This window comes from Sabethes cyaneus, chromosome 3 (assembly GCF_943734655.1).
Source record: "Sabethes cyaneus chromosome 3, idSabCyanKW18_F2, whole genome shotgun sequence".
Lineage (NCBI taxonomy): Eukaryota > Metazoa > Arthropoda > Insecta > Diptera > Culicidae > Sabethes > Sabethes cyaneus.
In genome coordinates this window covers 249,245,692-249,261,813 of record NC_071355.1, presented here as the reverse complement: position 1 = coordinate 249,261,813, position 16,122 = coordinate 249,245,692, and the positions used below count along the sequence as shown (strand labels likewise).

The window sequence follows — 16,122 nt, the reverse complement described above, 5'->3', positions numbered from 1 at the left end:
ATATTCAGATTCAATTCTTCATTGAATGCAATGGTGGACGTGGACGAGGGTTCATAAGTACAACGCCTGCAACCATTGAGACATAGATTTCTTTTAAAAATCACTTGTGTGCATCATAAAGGTTGAAATAGTAATGAATGACCAGCCCTCAGATTATTGTATTAAATATAATCATGCGTAGCTTGACATGTTTCAATAATCTTACTTTTACTCGCTTGTGACCTTTAAAAAGGCCATCGGTTACAAATAACATTAAAACCAAAACACGTTCATCGCAAATATGACGTGCCGTTCGAATGTCCTTCTCTTTTGACATAAATGGCAACAGGCACGTAAGTTAACGGCATCGATTCACTGTATTTTGATCCGAGAAGGTTTTACTAGTTTACTTTCACAGCTTACCGTTTGTTACATAGCAGAAAATATGGCGCATTCGCAAAAATTTCTGTTTTATTTGTATGAGAGTCCTTATCCTCCTACCGCGGGGGTGAGGGGTCTCAAACCAACATAAAATAAATTCATGCCTCCATAAACCCCACATGCCAAATTTGGTTCCATTTGCTTAATTAGTTCTCGAGTTATGAGAAAATTTGAATAGCCTCCCCCCCTCTTAGAAGGGGAAGAGGTCTCAGTACACCATAGAAAAAATTCTTACCTTCAAAAACCCCCACATGCCAAATTTGTTCCCCTTTGATTAATTAATTCTCGAGTTATGAGGAAATTTGTATATTATTTGTATGAGAGCCCCCCTCCTAAAGGGAGGAGGGGTCTCAATTTACCATAGAAAAAATTCTTGCCTTCTGAAACCCCCACATGCCGAATTTGGTTCTATTTGCTTGATTAGTTCAATATTTATGAAGAAATTTGTGTTCCATTTGTATGGGAGCCCCCCCCCCCCCCTTCTTACACCGTCCATAAAATTGCTCTCTTGCCCCCTCCATAAAATTACTGATCATTTTATCTTTCCAACGACATATAAATTGTTCAGTTTCGTTCAGTAGTTTACTAGTTATTAGCATTTGAAATCTTTCATTCCACCGTTACACTTCTATTTTCGTTTTCACAAAGTGAAATAACATTTCACCCAGTGCCAGATAGTAAACAAAGACGTAGTCCTACGTCAAAAATGTGTTTAGATTAAGGATTAGCAGTTATTAGTACAAAGTAGCATGTCTGTGCGATGTTCTATTATATCGAAGATTAATAAACAAAAAAATAAAAACAGAAAAAAAGATAAAGAACGGAACAGAGGAAAATCAGGACTTAAGAAAAGGGCAAAAAACGGTGCAGGAAAAGAAGAGAAAAAGAACAGAGAAGGGGGAGGCAACGGACAGACAATAAAATAAAAACTGCCGTGAATAAAAAGGAAGAACAACTGTGGCAGCATGGGAGGGAAAACAGGACATAAAAAATCAACAAAGTGGTGAGAAGAAAACGAGGGGAAAAAATAAGCGAGACGAGAAAGGGAAATGGACCATAAAACAATAGAAATCAAAGAAAGGAAAAATAGGGAATATCGAAAAAAGAATAGCGAGAGAGAAAAAACGTGGCAACCGAGGAAAAGAGGCCAAACGGGATAAAAAAGAGAAAGATGAGACAAAAAACAGCAAAATAAACAAGAAAAGAAGAGAATAAAAAAGGACTAAAGAAAACAGTAAGACAGAAGATAAGAAGACGAAAAACTGGATGTAATACAGGAGAGAATAGCGAGCCAAATAGGGAGCCAAAACATAATAAATGTGACAGAAAAGAAAGAAAACAAAGACATGAAAACCGAGAAGGTTGTAGATAAAAAGAGTTAGAAAAGGCTAAAGCTGGAAATGGAAAAGGGAGAAAAGGGAAGAGTAAAGACGGAAAACGGAAAGAGAAATAACAAAAAACCAGTTAAAACAAGATTGAAAACAGAACTGAAAAGAAGACAAATGGGACAGGAAACGGAAAAAAATGAAAAATGAGACCGGAAAGGCGGAACAGAAAATAGGTAAACGAGAGCAAAACAAGAGAAACGGAAGAAAAGCGAGAGCAAAAATGGTACAGGAAAGGAGAAGAAACGGAAAGAAAAGTGGAAAAGCGGGTGAAAAAAAAACAGAAAAGAAAATTTTAATTTGTTTAAATTCAAGACTAATTCAATGTCTAATGTCTAGTTCAATTCAATGTTATACCTTATACGTTAAATTTTAAGTCAAATTTAAACACTGATTTGAAGTACAATTTGAACTCCTATTTTATGTTTAATTTCAAGTAAAATTCCAGATCTAATCTCAAGTCACCCAATTTTAAGTTCAATTCCAAGCTTGATTTCAAATCCAATACTAAGTTTTATTGAATTTCATTTTCAAATAGAATTTAAAATTTCCAATTTCATGCCTAATTCCAAGTAAAACTGACAGTTCAAATTATTTTTAATTTAGATCTAATTTCAAATACATTTTAAGTCCAATTTTGAGTTCAATATGAAGTAAAGTTTCATGCCCAGATTAGTGCAAATTCAAGTCTTATTTAATGGTCTATGTCAAGTCTGATTTCAAGTCCAATTTTAAATTTAATTGCTCTCGAAAATCTAGAGTTTTGCGACAACATTCGTCAGCTTACGATTAGGCCAATTTTCCACGCCAAAACATTCTTCTGAAAGGTTGGGTGCACTACCTTTTGTTTATGTCTGGGCACAACAGTGTAAACGATTGATGTATATGCCAGTACAGTGTATGGAGTTTTTCGAATTATTAAACTCAGCCTTATTTTAGTTGCATACTCTATCATTATTTTCACTTTATTCGTGTTGAAGTAAAATTTTCAAGTTTTACAAATATACGCAAGACTGGAAGTGAAACTAGAACAGCTGTAACATTTTACACTACTATATAATTTAACGATGAGTTCAAGTAGAAAAAAAATACACTCAATAACAGCATCAAACAGGTAGACTTTAGAGTAATGTAAATACAACGGTTGCACCGCAGAGCTGGTAAAGGGTTCCAATGCAATTTCATTGCATTCCAATCAATCCCCAATTGGATTGCGTTCTTTAAGATGTTACCATTCAGTGCCATGCGAACACCACATGCGCCATGATCAAATACCCAGTCGTAACGATCACGCTTACCAGCATAATAGGAAAGCCAAGCCTGCAATTAAAGTCAGAAATAATAGGAATAATGGTACAATTTATTCAATGCGGAATCATACTTGAAGTAGTCCATGAAACTGAACCGATAACCGTGCTGTTCTGCAATTCCGGCACAGATAACATTAGCGGAGGCGCCCACCAGTGTTCCGTTGCCTGCATAATAAGAAAATAATTTTCAACACATTAATTGCGCACAAAAATCACCATCAAACTGCCTTCCCACCTCCGAGACAGGTTCCAAAGGCAAGCGCCCAAACCAGCGGCTGCAGTGGAAGACCGAGAGAGGATTTCGCCGATAGTGCGACGACAATTTTCACCATCATGGCCGTTACCGGAATGCTATCGACGAAAGCGGACGATAAGGCCGACATCCAAAGAATTATGATAATCGCCACCGCCAGGCGTAACTCTTCCGATACCGCCAGAATGATGCTCTCGGTTGCGTGGCCGATCCAGGCGATCAAACCCATCCGTTCAACGGCTTCCATCAAGGTGAACATCGCTGCGAAGAAGAGCAACGTTGGCCACTCAATCCGTGATAGAATGGCGTCCATGTCATTTCTGTGAAAAGGGAAAACCGTTGCTTTTCATTAATTTTGCTTGTCAAAGTTAGTAACTGAGGCTTACTTGTCAGTAATAATCAGCAGTAGGACCACTCCCAGCAGAGCCGCCCAACCGGACGACAGACGCCGCAGTTCCGGAATGGATTCTAAGAAGAACAGCGAAATGATAAACGCACAAGCAACGCCACACTTGATCAGCAAGCCCTTGTTCTTGATCGGGTGCTCTTTCTGTAGTTCCTCCAGCGTCGAACGGTACAGATCCTCCGGTACGCATCCTTTGGTCATTTTCTTCTTCAGCTCGTGCTTCAGCAGGCGAACCTTTTTCGTAAGCGTTTCCCGCACGATGCCGGCATCCTTCGAGTACGGTGGTATCTTTCCGGCGGCCCGTTCCCAAACCTTGATGTTTCGACGGAGCTCCTTCAGTTCCTTCGGTTCGTGCATCCTGAGATTGTTGATGTTTTTGTACTTCAGCCGAAGGTGTATATTCGTTGCGATTACCACGATGATCACACCGACCAGCATGTGGGCGGTGAAGGTTAAAAATGTTATACCCTGGAAAAAATAACCAGTGTGATCCATTCAATTGGGTTTTTATTTTTTAGTGCAAAATTCTCACGTGTTTCAGAATGTACTGATTCGATGTGATGATGATGTTCGGGGGATCACCCACCGGAGTGGTCGTTCCGCCGATGTTGGCATGCACGGTAATGGCCATAAGAACGGGAACAGGATCCATGTCCATTACCTCGCATAACCTAGAAACAAAAAAGCGAGTTTTTAGTGTCGAAATTTTGGAACTCTTAGCGTCTATATTTGATTTTCTCTTACCTTATTGTTATGGGAGCCATCAGTAGAACAACAGTTACGTTGTCCAGGAAGGACGAAATCAAGGTTGTACAAATGCATAAACAATGAATCAGGTTCCAAATTTTACCGTTAGTGATCTGGGAAATGAAATAACGAGAATCATTCCTAAACCTGCGCTTAGCACTCTCGAAGTCCTACTCACCTTATAGATGTAAACCGCCAGATAGTCAAAGATGCCAGTCTCGGCCAGGATGGCCACCAGGATCATCATCGAGAACAGTAGCAGAATCGTCTCGACGTCGATCCACCCGACGATGTCCTCCATCGTGGGACGATCGTTCAGTGCTGCCAGAATGGCAATTGCTAGCGTGGATGCGATCATCGCCGCAAACGTTCGATGCACGACTTCCCAGATTATCAGGGCGTACAGGAATATCAGTACGAAAGCAGCATAAATTACACCCACATCCCGGTTGACCGGTGACTGATCGTAATGCACCGCGATTGGAATGCTCGCCTGGATGTTACTTTTGATCATCAACCGAACGGCACTGCTCTGCTGGTGTATTCGATCGTAGTTACTATCGCTGATCTCGAAAATGTTTTGCTTTTTGACGACCGGTGCGTTGTCAAACAGGTATGGATGAACGATCGGAATAAACCACATGTCGCTGATGTTCCGCACCGAATCCGGACCGGCGGTGTACATCTCCGATTGATTCCGGTCCAGGTTGGAGGTGAGAGATTGCAGGTAGATTGTCAGATAATATTCGGTAAGGTTGGTATATTGTTCCCCCGAAAAGGTGCCTTCGAAGGCAAGTATTACCCGAGAGCTTTGAGGCAGTTCTGGCAGGATGTAGGACTTGGTGCGACCAGCCGGGATCGATAGGTGCTTTTCGGAAATGAATTTCTCGTCTTTCACCACCATGAAGGCCATTATTATCATCCACGCGATGAAGAGGCAAATGATTTTCGAATACTTCCGAAAGGGGTGATCCTCATCCATGTGAGTCTGACCGGTGTCATTGAAGTCCTCGTGCTTCGGCGGCGTTATGTTACCGATGTAGTGACCGGCCAGATGGTGCACGTGAGGTTTAGGTATTTCTCTAAAAAAAATGAAAAAAAGTTTCATTATTGTTTTGAGCCAAACAACTGGACTGAGAACTGTCACTCAATTTGATTGTAATTTAATCGTCGTCTCACTTTGTCACTCTTACTTTTTCTCCTTGATGTGTTCAACTTCCCGGTTCTGGCCCTCCTCGTTGGTTACGTTGATGGTGATGAATTCATTCCCGTTATCATCGTCATCGTACTCTTCCTCCTCCTCCTCTTCGTCGTCCATCGGTTGAATTTCCGGGAACGAATCCTCATGGTCGTCACCTGTCGCCGAGGAATGGGCGGAAAAACAAAGAAACAAAAACGATGCTGAGTATGCTGCTATCACGGGATTCGGTTACCAAATTAGACAGTAAAATAAATTGAAATTCGATATAGTGAGACGGGTTCGTTCGTTCGTTCGTTCGAGTTCAAAATAAGATAAACTTGAGATCTACCTCGACTCGAGTTTAATCCCAAGCGTATTGTAGTTGGGTTGACTAAAAGCGTGTAGATCGACACGCGTCATGTCAATGGAGTCAAGTTGAATCAAATTGTCTGCTACCACAAAAGGTACCACCTATACGTTGTTGAACGTAATATCGCCATCGAGCGTATTGTCCCGCATTGTTAGTTCCCATATCAACGGTCAACCGTCCCACATTTAGAGCTTCATAGATATGATGAAAAGAAAATGCTTTAGTCAGTCCTTGGACAATATTTTTATCTCTATTGGCGTGTCAATGAGCTTCGCATGGAACGGCTGTCGGTTCGGTTGCTTTGTGGGAGCAATCATCTAGCATGGAGTGAGCCTATTTTACCTGGAAATCTTTATCGTTTCAATCGATGCGGAGGACACGATGCTGGAAAAATGTCGATGGGTCAGAGCCAAAGGTTAGCATTGATATTGTTGAACTTATTGGCGTTGCTTTTTGTCATTCCTCCTCTGTTTTTTTTGATAACTTTTAAATGATTTTAAAAAAATCAACGTGAAGTTGGATATTTCAGTATAAGACACTCCAGAATTTTAATTTTGCAAACAAAAAAATATGCATAGATTCTTTCGGCCGCAACAGTATTGAGAATGAAAATGCGAAGAAAGTTTTCAAGAGAAACTTATCGGATTTAGAGAGTTCGTTAACGATAAAAAAAACTGGTCAGCAAAGGCTCTCTTAAATTTATACAAAATAGAATATATCAAAGAACAGCATTTATTGGTTAACTTGTCCCCTAGGAGGGATAGGGTAAATTAACCATTAATGGAGCATTTAGTGCTTGAGTGGCCATGAATTATTTTGAACTGGCTTGGCGTTGCCTTTCACTTCACACTTCACACTTTCGATTAACGCTAAAAAATATTTATTTATGTAGCAAATCTCTATATTTTACACTTTTTTTTTAAAACAAATTAGAATGTCCGTTTTCCTTTTATGGACCTGTTGCTTTACAATAGGATAGCGACCGGGTCCATTATAGGAATTCTAATGCATTTTGCATGAAGAGGGTCCACTAAAAGCGACATATTTGGCATTGTTAACCGTGTAATGGACCCTGGGCTTGTTGTAAATGTCGATTTTAAGGCATTAATCATCAAATGCGGCAAAAATTTTGTAATCTGAACTGTGTGGTATGTTTAGTACTTTCCATTTCATGTCTATATCCTCAGAAATGGGAAGTACAAACTAATAAACCCCGAAACTGTACCTGAGGTCCACTATAGGTAAAGGGTCCATTATAGGTTAACTTACCCTATATGAATACAATGGAGCAATACAAAGCTCTTTGCCTTGTATGTTCAATGTCTGGAATTGATGGAAGGTTAATTCCATAGGAAGTCGTTCAATTTTCGGCGATTTGCAATCAGCTGGTTTAAAAAACAGTAGATGGCTGTTGGACGGCTAATATGGAGGGCCGAAAATTTCCCATATACAATGTTGAGAAACTTGGAAATCCAGATTCAGGCCTGATCGATGGTGTTCCTGAAAATGCTAGAAACTCATTTCGGGAGTTTAAATTAACGTGTTCTAGAGGAGTTCGAAGCAAATTCGTGAGTATCAGCCATTTCACTTGGAGATATTTCTTTCTTGGGACGTCAACCTCTATGAACAGTGACATATAATTAAGCGATACTTTCATGAAAAGAACTCACTGCAAGCAGTCGCTTTACTTACTCAAGGACCATTCCAGATCTCAATTACAGCTGAATACTGTCAGATCCTTTGAAATCTGCATTATCAGACCATGGGTTATGTGTTTCCGGCCCAAAGCAAAAGCCTTGAATCTTTTACTTTGGACCAGAAAAACATAACCCACGATTCATACACTTTCAGATAGACCTTGACTTGGAGTACGGTTAAACCCAAGGTAAGTCATGCCTGGTTTCACGATATATCAGTGCTTAAAATTATCAGTTGTTATTCATAGAATTGAATATCAATTCGCTCCCGATGTAGGGAAAGTTAACCTATAGTGGATCCTTTTCCTATCATGGACCTCGGGTACAATTTCGGCGTTTATAGGTTTTTACTTCTTATTTTTGAAGATATTTGACATGAAACAGGAAGTACTAAACATAATACACATTTCAGTTTATAAAATTTTAGCTACTTTTGATTACTAATGCCTTAAAATCGACATTTTCAACAAATGAGGGCCTATTAACAATGCAAAATACGTCTCCATTAGTGGCCTATTTCTATATTGGACCCGGTCGTTCTCGTTATCATATTGTAAACCGCAAGGGTCCATAAAAGAATTTCAATTTTGTTTTGAAAGATATGTAAAGTATAAAGATTTGCAACAAAAATAGATATTTGTTTGGGTTTAATAAAAAGCTACTAATATTGTTAATGCCATCGGTTAGGAGTTTAGCATTAAATAAATTCATAGAAGAAAACAACTCAATCACTAAAGGGTCCACTAATGGTTAATTTACCCTAGCTGGTATTTATCAACAAAAAAAAATCAGTTTCAAAACCCTGTCACGATATTATTAGAACAGATAAACCTTATTCAATCCCTAAAACTGAATATCAAATATCAGTATCAATCCATTCGGAATGACTATTGAGTAATGATACTCAAAACCAAGCTCAAAACCCGAAATGTCTCGAGGTGTTGATATTTTTTCCAAACGTTGTTTTCACCACAAATATTTGTTTTCAGTGCAAACATTTAGGCAACAGCTATCTAAATTTTATAGTAAATTGTCTCTCAAAGCCTACTGCGCTGTACGTGTGTATATGTGTTTTTATCACAGAAGAAAGGTTTATAATTTTATTTCAAACTAAGGAAGATAGAAGCAAAATTAAATCAAATTTCACATCAAATTTTTGGTCAGGCGTTGTTTTTAATTGTACTTGAAGCAAATTAATAATTTTTTGAATCAAATCAGTTCATAATACATTTCAAGTTTTCCCTAAATTATTCAAAGACGCATACTCTCGACTTTCATTCTTTGTCTTCTGTCTTTGGTTTTCCGTATGTCATCTTTCATTTTTCGTCTTGCGGTTTTTTCGTCTTTTGTCTTGAATTTTTCGTTTTTTTTTGCTATGTTGCTATGCTTTCTGTGGGATTGGCATTTGAACCCGAGACCTCGGCGTTGAAGGCGTGAATGCTCTGTCTACCTGGTTGACCCTCAGGCCCACAGGTTGCCTCGTTTTTTGTTGTCTTTTTAACGTTCGTTAGTCGTTTTTCGTTATTATCAACATCTGGCTTTCTGGCATCTTTACATCGTCTTTTTGCCTCTTTTCAGTGATTTTTTGTCATTTTTATCATCTATTGTGGCCTTTTTGGTTTGATGGCGCCGCCATTTGTAGTCTTTTATGATATTTCTTGTTACTGTTTTGTTGTCTTTTATTGTCTCTTCATTACTCTTTCTACGTCTATTTTTTCTGTCGTTTTGTATTTTTCTTTTTGGGATGTTTCGTCGCTTTTTTCGAAGTCTTTTCACTGTTTTTTGTCGTCTTTCGTCTTTTCTTCATCGTTTTTTCGCCTACTTGTCTGCAGTTCTTCGTCATATTTCCATAATTTTATCGTTGCTTATTCATCTCTCTCATCGTAATCTCTCTGTCGTATTTTTGTTGTCTTATCATGGTCTTTTTGCCATCCTGTTTTCGGAGTTTTTGAATATCTGTTTTTGGCATCTTTGACGCTTCCTAAACCTGCTTTTTGGCGGCTTCTTGCCGTTTTTTTTGCCTTGGCGTCTTTCCATCGTCATTTTTGCCACCTTTTCTTCGTTTTCTTTTGTCATCTTTACATCTTTATCTTCACATCTCTCGTCCTGTTTGTTGTCAAGTCTTTTCGTCGTTATTTCGTTGTCTTTTTGTCGGCGATTTCGTTGTCTTTTCTTGCATGTTTCATCGTCTGTTTAATGCTTTTAAACGTCTCTTTGCTGTTTTTTGTCGCAGTTTTAGCATGTTTTTGCCGTCCATTTATCGTATTTTCACATTATTTTCATCCATTTCTGTCGTTTTTTCGTCAACTTTTCATCGTATTTTCGCTATTTTTTTATCACTATTCCGTTATTTATTATATGTCGATCTTTCCAATGTCTTGTCGCCGTTTCTTCGTTGCCTTTGCTACATATTTTACTCATCTTTTCATCGCTTTCTGAAGCAAATGTCCGACAATTTGCAATTATCGCGTAAAAAGAGTATAGAGAACATTAATACATATAGAACAAGGGTTTCAGATACTTGATTATAAAGAACAACCATATTTGCTTGATTTTGAAATTCCATCAACTACCAATATATCGAAATAGAAGCGAAATTCAGGCAGGATAATATCAAGATAGGGTAAGTTGCTGCATCGTCCTAATTGCCTATTCCCGTCCTATTCAACACAAATTATTGAAAATATCGGCGATTTTTATGACACACAATCCAAAATTAGTTATTCCTCAATATTTTAGTTTGTTGCCTCTCACACGCGATCAAAGTGAGCTGAGCTCTATTTAAATGCTTTTTTTCATTAAAGAATTCCTAGCAGCCAAATTTCCAACGGTTTTTCGTGCGACGAAGAAGAAAGTGTCGACTAATCGTTCCAATTTCCGCCATTCATAAAATGAAAATAACTCACGCGACGCATTGTTAGTATTCTGCAGCCGGGAAAACTTGCATAACCTACAGAAATTTTGCAGAATAACATTTGTCATGCTGTCCTACACAAATACATGCGCGCTAGCTTTGTAAACATCATTGCGATTTTTAGTTCGGACGATGAAAAATTTTGATGGACAGATTTTAAAACGGTACGACGAATTTTAGACATAAAGGCAGTTGCGCAATTTCAATCAAATGCTTTATTAATCACTCTTTAGTGAATTCAAAGGGCACGGATCGGAAGGTAAGTGTGTTTGAGTCAAATCAGCAGCAGAGCTTTTGGAGTATTCATTCAATCTACCTAAGAAATGATGAAAATTAGAGTGGTTTTCCTTACTACGACGGGAATTAGAAATAAATCCTACTATAAAAGTGAACATACTACGGTCAGGAAACGAAAGCCTGATAGCGAAGAATATCATGCCATTAACGCATATAATCGAAACGAGAGAAACGATCTTCACCAAGAGTAGCCTACTTCTGGTCTTTGCAGACGACCTCGCCATCATCACTAGAAACCTTGGGAGGGCTGTGCAGTGAAATCCGTTCTCTTCAAGAACCCCACCGGCACCAGGAATAGACGGGCCCAACGTGCTAAATGGCTCGACCTGGTTGAAGTCGACTTACGTGTGTCGAGACGCGCAACGAATTGGCGACGAGTAGCCCAGGACCGAGTACAATGAAGAGGAATTCTTGATACGGCAAGAGCCACCCCGGCTCTCGGTTGCTAAAGTAAGTAAGTAAGTTTCTTGAGCTGCAAAAGGGTCCATCGGTTAAGAGCGCAACTTTCAAAGAGTTTATTGCCAAAGCACTTGGAGATTAAGCAAACGTGAAAGCGGTTTTCCAAGAAACCGTGATCGAGTGTAGGGATCTGGATGAGGTAACGACAGAACAAGACGGCGACGATTCGTCTTTCAGCAGTAGCAGCCCCCAAGCTACTGAAGAAGGGCAAAATTAAAGTTGGGTGGTCAGTGTGTATTCTGAAAGCCATACGAGGCCAAGGAGCTGGAACGTAGTTTTAAGTGCTGGGGATTCGGTCATCAGGTGCGTAACTGTGAAGATCCGCATAGATCCAGATCGTGTCGGAAATGCGGCGAGAACGGCCATTTTGCAAGCGACTGCATGGTCTGTCGAATATGCAGTTCGGGTTTCGGAAAGGAAAGTCCACGGTGGATGCTACACGGATGGTAGTCGAGCGAGCCGAGAAGTTCCGCAAGGCTCCATCCTAGGAACTATACTCTGTAACGGGATGTACAATGGTGTACTGACTATGAATCGGCGGTTTTGCTGATGATGTCGTACTACGGTGACAGGCAAAACACTGGACGAGGTGGAAATGCTGGCGACTGAGGCAAACCGAACGATTGCAAACTGGATGTAGGGGGCGAAACTGCAAATTGCTCACCATGAAACGAAGGTCCTGTTGGTTAGTAACCAACAGTTGGTGTTGGTGGTACCGCGGGCAGCCATCACCATCGGAGAGCACGTCATTCACTGCACGCGTGTGCTCAAGTTAAATTTCTACAGTCACCTCGACTACGCCTGTGAAAAGGCGGCGAAGGCTATCAATACGGTAGTTAGAATCAGATGGATCAGGGACAGGTGGAAGATTGTCCTTCGATGAGCACCTCAATGGCGAAATTGCAGAAGGAGGCGGAACGGAAGTTAACCTAGGAGTGCCCATGGAAGATAGTAATGTCTCAGCACCTGATCTACAAGAAGATTAAATTTTTACTTTCCGATAAATCTTGCAGAAATGTCAGGAGTACAACGTGCCCACGCATCACATCTTTTTTGACATCAAAGCAGCATTCGATACGATCGATCTTCCGGATCGTTTCTTGTCCTTTAATCACGAATACCGTAGTTAAAAAATTTCACGATACCATCGTATCTCGTTCCTGGGTTCAGGAACCAATGTTCCTGAACATGAACTTGAAAAATAACCACATATTTCTGGAGTAAAAAAAGTGTCAACAGACAAAATAGTTTCCAATTACACCAGTTACCTAGTTCTAAAGTACATACAATACAATTGAGAAATCATCCGCGTGCCGTCAATTTAAAATGTGTGATAACATATTTAATAATGTAGAAATGTAGAATGAAAGTAATGATTTTATTCCATCCACGATAAAACTTGATTGAATCCAACCATTTAACGCAGGCACGGTTTGATAAGAAGCAGACGCGACCGACCGGCCGTCGCACGCAGCATTTCACTATATAGTGAATGAATCCATTGAACATCGCAAATGACGGACATGCTGAGAGAGTAGTTAATAAACGGTCGGACGGACCGAAATTAATGTACAATGGCCACAACTGTTAGCCCCAGCGGAGGCAATTTGTCATAAGCACAGTATGTGTACGTACGTTATTCACTATATTTAAGGCACGGTTCCAAAAAAAGACCTGCGAAATGCGTAGCTATCGCAGTTTAACGTTCAGTGAGAAGCTGCTGTATTTAGATGTGAGAACTAATTTGAATCACTAGAATGAGATTGTAATTTTATGTTCGCTCGCAGTCAGAAGTCAGTTAGTCAGTTCATCTATGCAAAACATTGTATCACATTTCCTGCTCCCGCCGCGACGGATGGATGTCTCCTGCTGATTATTAAGTCACCCACTTAATTCCGCGCGTTCAAGCGAGACCTATTTTTGCACCGACTGACGCTGCTGGATATCGCATTGCATGTGAATGGTTCTTATCCATTAATAAGTAAGTACAGTATAATGACGATTTTTTATGTGTCGTGCAATTCCGTCCGGTGCTGCACAGGAATGGTTCTGTTTATTATTTATTTTTACTGCCAAGAAAGTAACAGAGAATTGCGTTTGAAATTTTTTTTAAACTCAATCAAATATTTATATTCCGGAATTTAATATGATTAAAGCTTAATGCTCAAACTTTATCATTCACCTTAAAATAATTTGTATATTTTTTTCGTATTAAAATTTACGCCAGGCGAAGAAAATCTCGTTATAAAAACTTTCCGATGCAGTCTGCCCTTGCATTGCAGTAGGTATTCTGTTTGTCACGCGAATGGAGCCACTTGGTGGCCCAGATCCACCCGAGCCGGGAGGATGAGCGAGAGCAACTGGTTTCTAGGTTCACGTTTCCGGATGACCGCTCAGTTCAATTGGATTATGCCGTTAGCAGTGAGCTGACTGCTGGCCGCTTCAATGAATTGCACACTTGCAAATGGGTCGGAAATGACGGGCGCCTACGGCTATTAGGGTGATGGATGGCACTTCACATTGAGCTAGATCGGCTGCTCAATTGCTTATAAGATTCATTGCATTGCTGAGCGCGAAGTAAATCAGATTGACTAAACGAGTGTTCAATGCCTGAACTTTTACGAACGAATAATTTAGCAAAATTGTAATAATTCAAGTAGGTATTTACTCACCGTGGAGACGGGCGTGCTCGAGCTGGACCTGCTGGAAGGAGACCATGCTGGGATCCTGTCGGATTTTGGTGGGCAGCGAGCGCCATAGTTCCAGCGATGCTTCCGTTACCTCGCTGATTGGAACAACGGAAAGGCTTTGTTCACGTTTGTTTTTCTTTTTGGACTTTTTGTCCCCGCCGCCGTTGGAACCGTTCGTATCGTTCGACCCGTCGGAAATTTGCCCCTCGGACGGACTGGCCGGCGATAGGACTATCGTCGGTGATGGTATGGACGGTGCGGTCGTTGCTGCTGGCGCCGGCACCGGATGGCGACGTCGGAAGGGGTTTAGGTTGTTGAAATAGTCCATCGCTTTAGGTACACTTTCACGAACTATCGTTTCATCGGATTTATTTGTTGCGTCAGAATGTTCAGTTCATTACAATGCCATCCGATACACACTGACAAAAAACAGGTAGTTTTATAGATTTTTTTGTGTGCTTCATGAGAAGAACTGTTCCCAACCGCACCGAATGTCACTCAATAAAATTATTTTTAAAGACACACAAATGCAAAACAATTTTCCGGTATATTATTCTACCATTCATTTTAGCACATTGGAATATAATTAGAACAGTTCTTGTTTTCCCAATTTCGTTTGACGACCTTCAGTTTTATGTCCTACTCGAGATAGATCTCGACTTCGACGAAAAGAAAATTGAAAAAATGTACTAAAACACGGCTCGTAAAAGAAAACAGCACGCGCGGTTGAAATGGAGGTGGAAAGTAAGGAGACCGTCCGCGTTCTGTTGGATTTCCTTCAACGCTAGTTATAGTCAGTCAGTCGGTACCGTCGACAGAGTGGAGAGTAAGCATCTACTCCTCTAGACCTTGAGAAAGGTGAGACCTGATGGGTGAATTTCTGTTTTTGTTTTGGTTCGGCGGTGCTTTCATCGATTGCATCTCAATGATGATATTTAGGAACCGGCGCACACCATTAGCGTTTGGCCTTTTCCTTTTCGGTTTAACGTCGGGAGGGCATAAAATTTCGGTCGTGGAAATGCTGATTGATGCTTGAGCCCCGCATTGAACTTGACAAGATGATTTCCTTTCACTCGGTCGTAGGATGTGTTCAAGATCTCCTTGGGAGACTTTTGATTGAGAGATTTCGGTATTTTACGAAACAAATTTACATCTGTCATTTATTACTGTCGGAACAAATAATAATCCAGAAACATACATTATATTACTGTTACTGAAAACTGCTTGAGTTTCAAAAATGTAACTATTTTCCAAAATAATAATCAATGTAATAAATCAAAGGCTGCTTAAGTTAGAAATGTCAAGCGCAACCCGAAGAAAAAGGAAAAACTATAAGGTCGTAAAATTCGAAGAAATTTCTCTTCACAGTTGATCGGGCGGGACAAGAACGCCACTCGTTTCGTTTCCATCCTTTTTTTCTGTATGACCATTGCCTTCACATGCACGGTGAAGTGTGAAATTGATATCGATCGACAGCTAGTGGGAAAAATCAAATATACAGTATACTTGGCGATAATACGCTTCGCCGGTAAAGGACTATACCCCGAGTAACTTTTCCGTTTCTTGGTTCCTTAGCTTTTCAAGTTGATGATAAATCAAAATTTAACAAAACTTGCAGCGTGCAAAATCTGCTTGACGGATTACTGTTAGAAACAAATTTGATTTTACATGGGTATAACTCTTAAAGCAATACAAATCAATTTCAATTTCAACCGTCCATGAAAGGAATCTAGAAAAGTCGTTTTTATTTTTATCCAATTGAAAATGAATTCTGATTCAAACTGATCAATTTTCTACCAATTGTTTTAAAACCTTAGCTACAATTTTATTTTCAATTTCGTCTTATTACGTTTAAATAGTGTTACTTAAATGATAGTGTTACATTTGTCACTGCGTTGTCGCAACATTTTCTCTATTTTCTCTATTTTTTCTGTTTAATTTAGTCTTTTTTATGTTATGTTTATGTTATTCTAGTCCGCTTTTTGTCCGCTTTT

The 16,122-nt window shown here is 39.8% G+C and overlaps 1 protein-coding gene across 1 annotated transcript; it reads right to left on the bottom strand.

Moving 5' to 3' along the window:
* Nucleotides 1–3,011: 3,011 nt before the first annotated feature.
* LOC128741923 (P protein-like) lies at nucleotides 3,012–14,496 on the bottom strand. Its single transcript, XM_053838047.1, has 9 exons — nucleotides 14,111–14,496; nucleotides 5,715–5,877; nucleotides 4,700–5,603; nucleotides 4,519–4,634; nucleotides 4,307–4,445; nucleotides 3,755–4,242; nucleotides 3,351–3,688; nucleotides 3,187–3,280; nucleotides 3,012–3,125 (listed from the first exon to the last, which is right to left on the bottom strand). Exons 1-9 carry the CDS (start codon nucleotides 14,454–14,456, stop codon nucleotides 3,041–3,043), a joined length of 2,673 nt encoding a protein of 890 aa, XP_053694022.1. The 5' UTR covers nucleotides 14,457–14,496; the 3' UTR covers nucleotides 3,012–3,040.
* Nucleotides 14,497–16,122: the final 1,626 nt, after the last annotated feature.

Excerpts from the sequence above, each read along its gene's own strand:
- LOC128741923 (XM_053838047.1), bottom strand. The coding sequence starts at position 14,456 with ATGGACTATTTCAACAACCTAAACCCCTTCCGACGTCGCCATCCGGTG. Across the intron at positions 5,878-14,110 it reads CGAGCACGCCCGTCTCCACG|GTGACGACCATGAGGATTCG; the intron begins GTGAGTAAATAC and ends CCTCGGCGACAG. Across the intron at positions 4,243-4,306 it reads ATCAGTACATTCTGAAACAC|GGTATAACATTTTTAACCTT; the intron begins GTGAGAATTTTG and ends TATTTTTTCCAG.